The 13,513-nt window shown below is 63.3% G+C and overlaps 2 protein-coding genes across 2 annotated transcripts in view; both read left to right on the top strand.

The window, feature by feature from the left end:
- The window catches only part of LOC106898494 (digestive cysteine proteinase 1-like), a 15,135-nt gene extending 9,068 nt beyond the window's left edge, over positions 1 to 6,067 (top strand). Inside the window, exons 2-11 of the mRNA XM_014959771.1 lie at positions 440 to 545; positions 825 to 917; positions 1,049 to 1,221; positions 2,374 to 2,617; positions 2,695 to 2,890; positions 2,994 to 3,187; positions 3,389 to 3,480; positions 4,490 to 4,651; positions 5,272 to 5,461; positions 5,660 to 6,067. Of these exons, the coding sequence (XP_014815257.1) occupies positions 440 to 545; positions 825 to 917; positions 1,049 to 1,221; positions 2,374 to 2,617; positions 2,695 to 2,890; positions 2,994 to 3,187; positions 3,389 to 3,480; positions 4,490 to 4,651; positions 5,272 to 5,461; positions 5,660 to 5,847 (1,638 nt within the window). The 3' untranslated portion in view covers positions 5,848 to 6,067. The remainder of the gene's footprint in view (positions 1 to 439; positions 546 to 824; positions 918 to 1,048; positions 1,222 to 2,373; positions 2,618 to 2,694; positions 2,891 to 2,993; positions 3,188 to 3,388; positions 3,481 to 4,489; positions 4,652 to 5,271; positions 5,462 to 5,659) is intronic.
- A 3,733-nt stretch (positions 6,068 to 9,800) lies between these two features.
- Positions 9,801 to 13,513, top strand: part of LOC106898493 (counting factor associated protein D-like) — a 7,876-nt gene continuing 4,163 nt past the window's right edge. The window contains exons 1-8 of the mRNA XM_014959770.1: positions 9,801 to 9,849; positions 10,148 to 10,291; positions 11,083 to 11,137; positions 11,415 to 11,506; positions 11,690 to 11,782; positions 11,941 to 12,113; positions 12,577 to 12,817; positions 13,190 to 13,391. Of these exons, the coding sequence (XP_014815256.1) occupies positions 9,801 to 9,849; positions 10,148 to 10,291; positions 11,083 to 11,137; positions 11,415 to 11,506; positions 11,690 to 11,782; positions 11,941 to 12,113; positions 12,577 to 12,817; positions 13,190 to 13,391 (1,049 nt within the window). The remainder of the gene's footprint in view (positions 9,850 to 10,147; positions 10,292 to 11,082; positions 11,138 to 11,414; positions 11,507 to 11,689; positions 11,783 to 11,940; positions 12,114 to 12,576; positions 12,818 to 13,189; positions 13,392 to 13,513) is intronic.

Below are 13,513 nucleotides of genomic sequence, written 5' to 3'. Positions count from 1 at the left end.
GGGGGGGGGGGGGGGTTGGGGAGGTCACTGGGAGACATCAGGTGGGACCAGACGGCCCCCCCGGCACCCCTCATCCCTGCCCTGCTTCTTTTGGGACAGCTTGGCTATACCCCCACCCCCCCCCAACCTTGGAAACATCCCCCAAAGCCGTGGCCACCAGCCCTGGGGTGGCAGTGCCTCCTGTGGGGGGCATTGCCCCAGTAGCTGGGGTTCCCTGGGGGGGTTGGGGGGGGTGTCACATCGCAGGGTGGTGGCAGATGGTGACGTGGTGCCAACCCCCCGGGTCTGACCCTGGGAGGGTGTCAATATGTTGGTGTCCTTCGCATGTGCCACCACCCATGGGCTCGTGGAGTCCCCCCAACCCCCCCACCCCACACAGGAGGGGCTGCAGGGAATGGGGGACACTGGTTTGGGCAGCCTCCTGCTCTGCCGTGGTTAGGGGGGGGACAGCCCCCCCATTACCCCCACCCCTCTCTGCCTTCCAGGACAGGACTATGGGCTCTCCCGCCATCGGCCCCAGTTTGGCTCCATCTACCACGTCCGAGGTAATGGGACCCCCCCGGTTCCCTCTGCCATGGTGGGGGGGTGGAGGGGGGGGAGTGGAGGATGCTCAGCACCAGGCAGGACCAGACCATCCCAGTGCCAAACTGGGGCAGTTTCCCCACCCCCAGGTGCCTCTCCCTGCCTCAGCCCCCCATGGGGACAGCACTTGGGTTGGCTGTGGGTCCGTATCCTCTGCGGATGCTTGGGTGGGGGTCCGGGAGGGATGTTGGGGTGCTGAGGCCATCAGGGGTGACCCATGTCCCATGTTGGGGACCCCACAGGTGTCATTAACCTGCCCTACGCCGAGATCGAGGAGCCCTTCGAAGCCTGGTACAACCTGACTGGAAACAAGAGCCGGATCCAGTATTATGGGGGTAAGAGTGGGGTGGGGGGGTGGCTGTGCCCCCCAACCCTGCACCCACCCCTCCCCGGTGCGAAGGGAGGACCATGGGGGGGTGGTAGGGCTGCCCGTGCCTCAGTTTCCCCTTGGCCACGCTGGGCACAGGGCAGGTGATCACCTACCAGCTGGCGGGGGTGAAGCCCTACGGGATGCTCTACAAGATCACACCAGAGACCACCGAGAAGGAGGTGAACGCCCGAAAATGCTTCCAGCTGCCCGGCTCCAAGGAGGACGTGGTCAAGATCCAGAGTGTCTTCCCCACCATGGATGGCTTCAAGGTGGGAAACATCAGACCCTGCATCCCACCCTCTGCCCGGAGCATCTTCAGGCTCTCTATGGGCGAGGGGGAGTTTGGGGCAGCTGGAGATGCTCCCCTCCATCCTGGGATGGGGTGGGGGGGGTTAGCAGGGTGTTGGGACAAGCCAGGACGTGTCCCCACACCCCGGGGTGCAGGGAGGGTCATTTCTCCACCCGGATCGGGGCTGGACTCCCCACTCCTTTCCCAATCCCAGCCAGCCGTGTTGGGACGTGTCACAGCCCACACCAACGCTGGCGTTTCGGGAAGGTTGGGACAAGTCCCTGCATGGCAACCCGGCCCCCGGCAGGGCTGGCACCAGCAGGAGGGGTGCAGCGAGCCTTGGGGACACCGAGCTGTCACCAAAAACCAGACACTGAGCTGTCACCAAAAGCCAGATGCCGAGCTGGACACCTGCCTGCAGGATGAGAGCTTGGAAACGAGCTCTGGAGGCTTTTGGAGGGGGGGGTACAACCAGCCCCCCACCTCCTGTGGGTGCACATACAGTGGGGTGTCCCCCAGGGCACCTCTGAGCTGGATGGGGGGTCTGTCTTGTGTTACACCCCCAATCAGCCTGGAGAAGAGAAGGTTCCGGGGAGACCTTGGAGCCTCTTCCAGCCCCTCAAGGGGCTCCAGGAGAGATGGGGAGGGACTCTGGATGAGGGAGGGGAGCCCTAGGAGGAGGGGGAAGGGTTTGACACTGAAAGAGGGGAGATGGAGCTGAGCTGTGGGGAAGAACTTGCTTGGTGTGAGGGTGGTGAGAGCCTGGCCCAGGTTGCCCCAAGAAGCTGTGGCTGCCCCATCCCTGGAGGGGTTCAAGGGCAGGTTGGAGGGGGCTTGGAGCAACCTGGGCTGGTGGGAGGTGTCCCTGCCCAGGGCAGGGGGTGGCATTGGGTGGGCTTTAAGGTCCTTTCCAACCCAAACCATTCTGTCTACGATGAATCCTTGCCCCCCCTTTCTGCCCCACACATGGCTGTGTGTTATGGCCGTGTAGGCACTGGATCCAGCCCCACAGCCTGGTGTGGATGGGTGCAAGGTGCTGTATGTACACCTCCTGTGAAAGAGCGAGCCTGGGGGGTCATGTGGGGTGCTGAGATCCCCTCCCTGATGCTATGTCCCCCCCCCTCACCCCCAGTTCCTGCGGGAGGAGTACTACCAGGGCCGGTACTGCGCCGTCTGGCAGAACGTCACCCGCTGGGCCCAGAAGAAGAACGTCTACACCCTGTGGGTGACCAACTCCAGCTGCGGGGTGGCCCCCGTCCACTATGAGATGCGGGGCTACAACAGCCTGTTGGGCTCCCACTACGACAAGTACGAGATCTCCTACACTGACTTCGACAACAGCTTCCCCCCCTCCATCTTCGACCTCCCCATAAATGGTGAGTTGGGTTGGGACCTCCCTACCTCAACCTCCCCGTGGGGCTGGAGCTGATGGCATCCCCTCCTCGCTCCCCAGAGACGAAGAAGTGCGGGGACCTGCCGGGGAGCTCGGCGGAGCACCGGGTGTTGGCCAACCCCATGGAGGACCTGGTGGGACGGCATCAACCCTGGGCCCACCAGGTCTTTCACCACTACCGCAGGCGGCTGGGACGGCGGTACAGCTCCACGCGGGAGCTGGAGCACAGGCAGAGCATCTTTGTGCACAACATGAGGTACAGGCAGACGGAGGAGTGAAGTGCCAACCCACCCCTTGGGGAGGGGGCAGTGGTGTTTCCCCATCCCCATGCCTGATGCTGTCCCACGTTGCACCCGTAGGTTCGTGCACTCGAAGAACCGCGCCGCTCTCTCCTACACGTTGGCCCTCAACCACTTGGCCGACCGCACGCCCCAGGAGCTGGCCGCCCTGCGGGGCCGTCGCCGCAGCGGGGCTCCCAACAACGGGCAGCCCTTCCCCACCCAGCTCTACACCGGCCTCATCCTGCCCGAGAGCCTGGACTGGCGCATGTACGGTAGGTGTGGGGTCAGCAAAAGGGGGTGTCACCCCCAGCGAGGTGCTGGGGTCACGGACTCACTCCCACCAGCGTGGAAGCCCAAGCACCAAGCCCTGGCTGTGGTGCCTCTGGGAGCACAGCGAGTCCTCAACTCCTGCCTCAGTTTCCCTTCCACCGGTGCCACCCCAGCCTCTCACCCCCCCATCCCGCTGTCCCCAGGTGCTGTGACCCCCGTGAAGGACCAAGCCGTCTGTGGGTCCTGCTGGAGCTTTGCTACCACGGGTGCCATGGAGGGTGCCCTCTTCCTCAAGGTGGGAGCGGGGCTGTGCCCCATAGGGGTGGCTGGGGCATCTGAATGATGCCTGTTCCCACCCTACAGTGTGTGTAAGCATTGATAAGGTCTCCCCTCAGCCTTCTCTTCTCCAGGCTCAAGAGCCCCAGCTCTCTCAGCCTTTCCTCATCAGGGAGATGCTCCAATCCCTCCATCATCTCTGTTGCCCTACGCTGGACTCTCTCCAGCAGTTCCCTGTCTCTCTTGAACTGGGGAGCCCAGCACTGGACGCAGGATTCCAGTTGTGGCCTCCCCAGTGCAGAGCAGAGGGGGAGAATGACCTCCCTCCACCTCCTGGCCACACTCTTCCCTCTGCAGCCCAGGATCCCATTGGCCTCTTGGCCACGAGGGCCCATTGCTGGCTCATGGAGAGTTCACTGCCTACCAGGACCCCCAGATCTTTCTCCCTCCTCACTTGGGAGCCCGTGGGGCCACGCTGCCCCTTGGGACCCACATCTCCCTGTGACCCCTGCTCTGCTTGGCAGCTGGAGGACAGAAGCGGGGCTTGTCTGGGCTGCCTTTTGCACTTGGTCCTCAGTCCTCATTCACTCTGGTGCCCCAGGGACAGATGTGACATCTGAAGCCACCTCTGACTTCCTCCATGTCCCCAGCAGCTGGGAGAGATACCCCCAGAGCTTGCCCTAACCCAAGGGTGGGGGTCCTGCAGGTTTGGGGGTGCATTCACCCCCCACCCTTAACACCAAGCCCTGGCTGTGGTGCCTCTGGGAGCACAGCGAGCCCTCAACTCCTGCCTCAGTTTCCCTTCCACCAGTGCCACCCCAGCCTCTCAGCCCCCCATCCCGCTGTCCCCAGGTGCTGTGACCCCCGTGAAGGACCAAGCCGTCTGTGGGTCCTGCTGGAGCTTTGCTACCACGGGTGCCATGGAGGGTGCCCTCTTCCTCAAGGTGAGAGCAGGGTTGTGCCCCATAGGGGTGGCCGGGGTGTCTGGAGGGTGCCTTTCCCTATCCCTACAGTGTGTCCCCCCCCAGACCGGCGTGCTGACCCCCCTGTCCCAACAAGTCCTCATCGACTGCTCCTGGGGCTTCGGGAATTACGCCTGTGACGGGGGTGAGGAGTGGCGAGCCTACGAGTGGATCAAGAAACACGGTGGCATCGCCAGCACCGAGTCCTACGGCAACTACAAGGGCCAGGTAAGGTCCCCATGTCCCTGCTGGGGTCCCCCATGTCTTGGGATGTGCCCCCCCTTCCCCCCTAGGCCTGGCTTTAAAGCCACCTTGGGGTGATTATGGTCAATCAGAGGTGCTAAGAGGCTCTGGAGATGGGGACATCACCTCGTTCCTGAGGCACCAGGCTCCCCGTGAGTCAAAGCACGGTTCAAAGCCAAGCCCCAGGGCTCAGCCGGGCCATTTCGTCACCTCGTGCCTTGGTTTCTCTTCTTGCAAAACAAGGAGAAGGCTCCTCCACCCACGGGTGGGTCCCTCCATACCCTGGGGAACAAGGATGGAGCGGGGCTGCCCCGGGGACAGGGACGTGGCTGCAAGACGCAGGGAATGGCCCCCCCAGGGCTTGGCGTGCAGAGCTGGCTCCCCATGTTGCGTGCAGGCAATGCTGTGTCCCTGCAGCAACCGGGCAAACGTCCCCACCACAGTGGGGAAGGGAGGACAGAGGGAGCAGAGCCAGGATGCTGTCACACCCCAAGTCCCAAATCACTCCCTCCGTCTAGATCAGAGCATCACGGTGGGCAGGGTCCCAACGAGGGGACCTTGGGTGCTCTGGATGACATAGTGTGTCCCCCTCTGGGGTTCCACAGAACGGCTTGTGCCACTACAACCAGTCTGAGATGCTGGCCAAGATCACGGGCTACGTCAACGTCACCTCGGGCAACATCACGGCCGTCAAAGCTGCCATCTACAAGCACGGCCCCGTGGCCGTCAGCATCGATGCTTCACACAGGACCTTCTCCTTCTACTCCAACGGCGTCTACTACGAGCCCAAGTGTGGTGAGTTGGGTGGCACACGGGGCACGGGAGGACCTGGATGCCCAGGGAGATGCTGGGAGACTCGTTGTGGAGGAGCTTGAGGTGGGGTGGAAGAGGGAACTGGTCTTACAGCCACCCCCAGTTCTGTCCTGGGAGCAGGGATGTCCTCTGGACAGGGATGCTCTCCAGATGAGCCATCTCCCATGTTGTTCCTTGCAGTGAATAAACCAGGAGGGTTGGACCACGCGGTGCTGGCTGTGGGCTACGGGGTCCTGCAGGGAGAAACCTACTGGCTCATCAAGAGCTCCTGGTCCACCTACTGGGGCAATGACGGCTACATCCTCATGGCCATGAAGGACAACAACTGCGGCGTGGCCACCGAGGCTACTTACCCCATCTTGGCCTGAGCAACCTCCTGGCTCTGCGGGGAGAGCCCTTGGCGATGCTCTCAGCACCCATCCCTGGATCAGCCCCTTCGGTGGGAGCCACCAGACGTGGGCAATGGGCACGTCTACCACCCTGGGCCACCACCCTGGGCAATGGCTTCAAGCTGGAGGGGAACAGATTTAGATTGGAGATTAGGAGGGGATTCTTCACTGTGAGGGTGGTGGAGCACTGGAACAGGTTGCCCAGGGAGGTGGTTGAGGCCCCATCCCTGGAGATATTCAAGGAGAGGCTCAACGAGGCCCTGGGCAACCTGGTCTAGTTGGGGGTGTCCCTGCTGACTGCGGGGGGGTCGGACTAGATGGCCTTTGGAGGTCCCTTCCGGCCTGGGCAACTCTATGATTCTATGAAGAAGCTGGGGACACGATGGGACAGGGCCACGGGATGCTGGACAAAGGGCTGGATGAGCACCCAGCTGAGAGCTTGCCAATAAAGACCCTGGAAAACCACTGGTTTGCTCCTACAGGAGGGACTCCGTTGCTGCCCACCCACTTCTGTCCCCTTGGCAGACCCCACATCATCTGTCCCCTGCACAGGTCCCTGTCCCCAGGCTGGTGTTCTCCATCCTGTGGGACGGCAGGAGCCTCCAGGGGAGGGGATGGTGCCATCCTGGCAGATCCAGCTTGTTCTCCCAGACGGTCCCAGACACCCAGGGCGAGGGGAGCGGCTTTTTCCAGCCCTATCTCTCTCGAGGTGGAGCACAAACAACCCCAGGGATTTCTGCTGAGATGAGAAATTCCTGGCGTGGGGTGTTGGGGAGGAGGGAGGGAAGGCAATCCACCCTCTGCCCCACTGCCCCAGTCCCTGTTGTGGCTCTGGGTAGGGGTGGTATTTGCCATGAGCCGGGCTCCCCTCCACCCCACGGGGCTGTCTCCCCCCTCCAGGGAAAGACACTTTATTCCGTGGCCGTGGCTCACCTGGGTGTTCCCAGTTTGGATTGGAAACCCTGGTGGTCTCCCATCTTTGCTGGTACCACCCCAGGGCAGGATGCACCCTGGGGGCTGTACTGGTGGTGGTGGTCCCTAGGGGAGGGAGCATGGGGTGCATCAACCCCATGCCCAGCACCCAAGGGTGCAGCCCAGTCCAGCCTGACTGGTCCCTGGTGGCACGTGTAACCAGCCCACACCGAGCCCTTATCGGCTTTGTTTTGGGTTCGTTGTCACCTTGGGCTGGGGGCCAGCTGGAGACGTGGCAAGCAGGAGGGGTGAAGGCCACTCTGCCACGGTGATGGGGCAGCTCTCCCCCCCCGGCTCTGCTTTGCCACGGAGCTCCTGCCATTTCAGCTGCATCTTCCCCCCCACCCCCTTTTTTTTTTTTCCAATTAAACCTCCCTAATTGCAGTCCTGGGCTTGCCCAGGTGGTATATCCAGAAGGATGGAGGGGGGTGCAAACAGCCCCCCATCTCCCCTTCAGCGGGGACATCTGTCCCAGCAGCACCCAGAGGGGTTTTGGGGGTGCCTGGGCAGGGGTCTCACCGCACCCCGTTGCCCCAGGGTTGGGCAGATGCTCCCCCTGCTCCCAGCAAAGCCTGGGGGCAAACTGCCACCTGGGGTGGGTGGCAGCACGGGGAACCCCCCCTGCCCCAGCACCCACCACCAGGACCCCAACCCATGGCCCCAAGGTTTGGCACTGCCATGGGGTACCAGTGCCCACAGGGGTCTGGGGTCCCACCCTGCCCCCCGAGCCCTGCAAGGACACGGTACCAGCACCCACCCTGGTGGAAAAGGCACCCATGGGTGCCCATGGTGGGGTGGGGGGGGGCAAGATAAAGCCCCGCCTCCCCCTTGGTGCAGCCCCAGCCAAGAGAAGGACGGGGGCTCTGCCTGTTGGCTGCCTGCAGCTCCCTGCCCACTCACCAGCAGTATTTAAGCCACCCGTGGGTGCTGGGCAGCGGCGTGGGCTGGGATGGGCAGGATGGAGGGGCTGGGGGGGCTGCTGGTGCTGGGGGCTGCCGTGCTGCTGGGTGAGCACCCATCCTGGCTGAGCTGGGGTAGGGGGGACGGATGGCGTGCCCCCATCGCGGGGCGATGCCATCGTGCCCCTTACCCTGGGCACTGCGGTGGTCCTGGGCTGCTGGGGGGGGTCCTTGCCCTGGGAGGGGGCTGCTCTGTCCCTGTCCCCATGTTCAGAGCAGCGGGTACACTCTGTGCATGGCATATGGGGGTCCATACAGTCGCCCCCCAGGTGCGTGGGGGGCTTTGGGGTGTCCCCGAGCTGGCTGCACCCCCCAGGGAGATGCTTTTTGGGGGGATCTGGGTCAGGCAGAGATGATGGAGGAGTGGGGACCACTGGCTTGGGGACCTCTGGTCTCTGCCCTGCCTGGGCAGGTAGGAGCTGTGCCAGCCCTGCCACCAGCACGGGCTCCCCTGGGTCTGTCCCCCTCTCCCCCAGGACAGCAAGCCAGGGACCAGCACCGCTGCCGGCCCCCACCGTGGGGAGGTGGGTAATGGGCAGATTAAAGGGGTTTGGGGCTTGTTCTTGTTTTTCTTCCAGGAGCAGAGTGCAAAGCTCCTCCGGAGACACCCACGTTTGGGGACATCTACCACGTCACAGGTACTGCTGGGGGTGGGATGGTGCCACCAGAGGTGGCCGTGGGTGATGTTGCTGGGGCTTGGGGTGCTCCCTGCCTTCCCCACACTCCCCTCCTGCCCATGGGCTTGGGGTAGGGGGACAGGGCATGTCCCCAGGGCTTGACCCCCCCACAGCCCCCCAAGCCTGTCCCCTCTGTGCCCACAGGAGTCATCAGCCTGCCCTATGCGGAGATCAGGGAGCCCTTTGAAGCCTGGTACAACCTCACCGGGGGGAAGAGCCGCATCGAGTACTACGGTGGTGGGTGCAGAAAGGGGTGTCCCCATCCCACCTCCACTCCTCACCATCCCCCTCCTTTTGCCCCAGAACCTCTGGGTGCCCCAGCAAAGCCCTGGGAGCCACCACCACACCAGGAACCGGGGGGCTTGGCTTGACCCTAGTGCTGTCCCCATCCCCAGGCCAAGTGGTCACCTACCAGTTTGGCTCCATCGAGCCCTTTGGTGCCAGCTTCAAGGTGACTCCTGAGACCACGGAGACGGAGGTCAACGTCCGCAAGTGCTTCCGCATCAACGGCACCGATGGGGACCTCATCGCCCCACAAAGTGTCTTCCCCAGCCTGGAGAACTTCAAGGTGAGCCCTGGGCATGGTCCTCCAGGATGTGGGATGGGGCAGGGGAGGGGACAAGGGACCTCCATGGGGACAGAATGTCTGATGGCTACCACCCTACGAGGGTAGAGCAGCCTTCCCTGGCTGGGAATGGGTAAATACAAGGTTGGATGCGGCCATGGGTGATGGAGGTGGAGGGATTGCATCCAGTGTGGCGTGATGGAACAGAAGCTGTGGCTGCCCCATCCCTGGAGGGGTTCAAGGCCAGGTTGGAGAGGGCTTGGAGCAACCTGGTCTGGTGGGACCACCTTAAAGACCCACTGGGTGGTCTTTAAGGTCCCTTCCAACCCAACCCATTCTATAGTTCTGTGATGTGGGGTGGGGTGCCATCACTGCAGGGTGTCCCAGCTGACTGGGGGCACAGTGCCAGCACTGGTGCCAGTGCTGGTGTGGCACCCCAGTCCCCAACACGTGCCCTTGTCCCCAGTGGGTGCGGGAGGAGCGTTTCCGCGGGCAGCCCTGCGCCGTCTGGCAGAACATCTCCTACTGGGGCCACAAGAAGAACGTCTACACGCTGCGGGTGGGCACCTCTGCCCGTGGCCCCGTGCCCCTGCACTGGGGGGGGGGCAAGATAAAGCCCCGCCTCCCCCTTGGTGCAGCCCCAGCCAAGAGAAGGACGGGGGCTCTGCCTGTTGGCTGCCTGCAGCTCCCTGCCCACCCACCAGCAGTATTTAAGCCACCCGTGGGTGCTGGGCAGCAGCGTGGGTTGGGGTGGGCAGGATGGAGGGGCTGGGGGGGCTGCTGGTGCTGGGGGCTGCCGTGCTGCTGGGTGAGCACCCATCCTGGCTGAGCTGGGGTAGGGGGGACGGATGGCGTGCCCCCATCGCGGGGCGATGCCATCGTGCCCCTTACCCTGGGCACTGCGGTGGTCCTGGGCTGCTGGGGGGGGTCCTTGCCCTGGGAGGGGGCTGCTCTGTCCCTGTCCCCATGTTCAGAGCAGCGGGTACACTCTGTGCATGGCATATGGGGGTCCATACAGTCGCCCCCCAGGTGCGTGGGGGGCTTTGGGGTGTCCCCGAGCTGGCTGCACCCCCCAGGGAGATGCTTTTTGGGGGGATCTGGGTCAGGCAGAGATGATGGAGGCCCCGTGCCCCTGCACTACGAGGTGCGGGGCTTCAACAGCCTCCTGGGCTCCCACTACGACAAGTACGAGATTGACTACTCCTCCTTCAGCCACCGCTTCTCCCCCAGCATCTTCCATCTCCCCGAGGGTGAGTGTCCCTGGCCACCCCCGCGGCTGGTGCTGCCCCCAATTTGTTCTTCAGATTAGATATCAGAAAGAAATTTTTTACTATGAGGGTGGTGAGACACTGGAACAGGTTGCCCAGGGAAGCTGTGGCTGCCCCATCCCTGGAGGGGTTCAAGGCCAGGCTGGATGTGGCCTTGAGCAACCTGCTCTAGTGGGAGGTGTCCCTGCCCATGGCAGGGGGGTTGGAACTAGATGATCTTTGAGGTCCCTTCCAACCCTAACCATTCTATGATTCTGGGGTTTTTTATCTGCAAGAGGTTGATAATTTGGGCGAGTTGGTTTGGCTGGGGGGAAAAAAAAGCCCCCGAGCCCTTCAAGGACACGGTACCAGCACCCACCCTGGTGGAAAAGGCACCCATGGGTGCCCATGGTGGGGGGGGGGGGGCAAGATAAAGCCCCGCCTCCCCCTTGGTGCAGCCCCAGCCAAGAGAAGGACGGGGGCTCTGCCTGTTGGCTGCCTGCAGCTCCCTGCCCACCCACCAGCAGTATTTAAGCCACCCGTGGGTGCTGGGCAGCAGCGTGGGTTGGGGTGGGCAGGATGGAGGGGCTGGGGGGGCTGCTGGTGCTGGGGGCTGCCGTGCTGCTGGGTGAGCACCCATCCTGGCTGAGCTGGGGTAGGGGGGACGGATGGCGTGCCCCCATCGCGGGGCGATGCCATCGTGCCCCTTACCCTGGGCACTGCGGTGGTCCTGGGCTGCTGGGGGGGGTCCTTGCCCTGGGAGGGGGCTGCTCTGTCCCTGTCCCCATGTTCAGAGCAGCGGGTACACTCTGTGCATGGCATATGGGGGTCCATACAGTCGCCCCCCAGGTGCGTGGGGGGCTTTGGGGTGTCCCCGAGCTGGCTGCACCCCCCAGGGAGATGCTTTTTGGGGGGATCTGGGTCAGGCAGAGATGATGGAGGAGTGGGGACCACTGGCTTGGGGACCTCTGGTCTCTGCCCTGCCTGGGCAGGTAGGAGCTGTGCCAGCCCTGCCACCAGCACGGGCTCCCCTGGGTCTGTCCCCCTCTCCCCCAGGACAGCAAGCCAGGGACCAGCACCGCTGCCGGCCCCCGCCGTGGGGAGGTGGGTAATCGGCAGATTAAAGGGGTTTGGGGCTTGTTCTTGTTTTTCTTCCAGGAGCAGAGTGCAAAGCTCCTCCGGAGACACCCACGTTTGGGGACATCTACCACGTCACAGGTACTGCTGGGGGTGGGATGGTGCCACCAGAGGTGGCCGTGGGTGATGTTGCTGGGGCTTGGGGTGCTCCCTGCCTTCCCCACACTCCCCTCCTGCCCATGGGCTTGGGGTAGGGGGACAGGGCATGTCCCCAGGGCTTGACCCCCCCACAGCCCCCCAAGCCTGTCCCCTCTGTGCCCACAGGAGTCATCAGCCTGCCCTATGCGGAGATCAGGGAGCCCTTTGAAGCCTGGTACAACCTCACCGGGGGGAAGAGCCGCATCGAGTACTACGGTGGTGGGTGCAGAAAGGGGTGTCCCCATCCCACCTCCACTCCTCACCATCCCCCTCCTTTTGCCCCAGAACCTCTGGGTGCCCCAGCAAAGCCCTGGGAGCCACCACCACACCAGGAACCGGGGGGCTTGGCTTGACCCTAGTGCTGTCCCCATCCCCAGGCCAAGTGGTCACCTACCAGTTTGGCTCCATCGAGCCCTTTGGTGCCAGCTTCAAGGTGACTCCTGAGACCACGGAGACGGAGGTCAACGTCCGCAAGTGCTTCCGCATCAACGGCACCGATGGGGACCTCATCGCCCCACAAAGTGTCTTCCCCAGCCTGGAGAACTTCAAGGTGAGCCCTGGGCATGGTCCTCCAGGATGTGGGATGGGGCAGGGGAGGGGACAAGGGACCTCCATGGGGACAGAATGTCTGATGGCTACCACCCTACGAGGGTAGAGCAGCCTTCCCTGGCTGGGAATGGGTAAATACAAGGTTGGATGCGGCCATGGGTGATGGAGGTGGAGGGATTGCATCCAGTGTGGCGTGATGGAACAGAAGCTGTGGCTGCCCCATCCCTGGAGGGGTTCAAGGCCAGGTTGGAGAGGGCTTGGAGCAACCTGGTCTGGTGGGACCACCTTAAAGACCCACTGGGTGGTCTTTAAGGTCCCTTCCAACCCAACCCATTCTATAGTTCTGTGATGTGGGGTGGGGTGCCATCACTGCAGGGTGTCCCAGCTGACTGGGGGCACAGTGCCAGCACTGGTGCCAGTGCTGGTGTGGCACCCCAGTCCCCAACACGTGCCCTTGTCCCCAGTGGGTGCGGGAGGAGCGTTTCCGTGGGCAGCCCTGCGCCGTCTGGCAGAACATCTCCTACTGGGGCCACAAGAAGAACGTCTACACGCTGCGAGTGGGCACCTCTGCCCGTGGCCCCGTGCCCCTGCACTACGAAGTGCGGGGCTTCAACAGCCTCCTGGGCTCCCACTATGACAAGTACGAGATCGACTACTCCTCCTTCAGCCACCACTTCTCCCCCAGCATCTTCCGTCTCCCCGAGGGTGAGTGTCCCCGGCCACCCCCGCGGCCGGTGCTGCCACCAATTTGTTCTTCTAGGGTTTTTATCTGCAAGAGGTTGATAATTTGGGCGAGTTGGTTTGGCTGGGGGGAAAAAAAAGAACAAAAACCAACAAAACAGGGGAGAAATCTAATTAGAGATTAGGGGTGAAAGCTGGGGTGATGTGGGTGGGATCGTGGGTGCTCAGGAGCCGGCTCTGGTGTGGGTGCAGACCCCCCCCCTGCGTGCAGGTGTCCATATGGGATGGCCAGCCCCAATGTTTTTAGGGGTGACCATGCTGTGCACCCCTGTTGGGGGGTCAGGAGAGCCCGTCCCCGCTCAGGAGGCATCAGCCGTCGTCTGTCACTCGTGGCAGGGGTTCAGTGTGAGCAGTGGCCCACGGCCGGTCCCGAGCACCGCATCGTGGCCAACCCCATGCAGGAGTTTGTGGGGAGGGCGCCGGAGACGGACCATGTCCACCACCACCTCTTCCACCGCTACAAGGAGAGGTTCAGGAAGAGCTACGGCAGCGAGGAGGAGCACGAGCATCGCAAGCGCACCTTCATCCATAACATGCGGTACAGGGGTGCCGGGGGGTGGGCTTGGGGGGGCGTTCAGTGTGCAGTGTGCCCAGGTGGCCAAGAAAGCCAACAGCATCCTGGCCTGTGTCAGGAACAGCGTGGCGAGTAGGGCCCGAGAG

The sequence above is a fragment of the Calidris pugnax genome, unplaced genomic scaffold (assembly GCF_001431845.1).
Source record: "Calidris pugnax isolate Ruff unplaced genomic scaffold, ASM143184v1 scaffold402, whole genome shotgun sequence".
NCBI lineage: Eukaryota > Metazoa > Chordata > Aves > Charadriiformes > Scolopacidae > Calidris > Calidris pugnax.
Note: the sequence above shows the minus strand (reverse complement) of the source record. Positions and strands in the feature narration are given on the sequence as shown.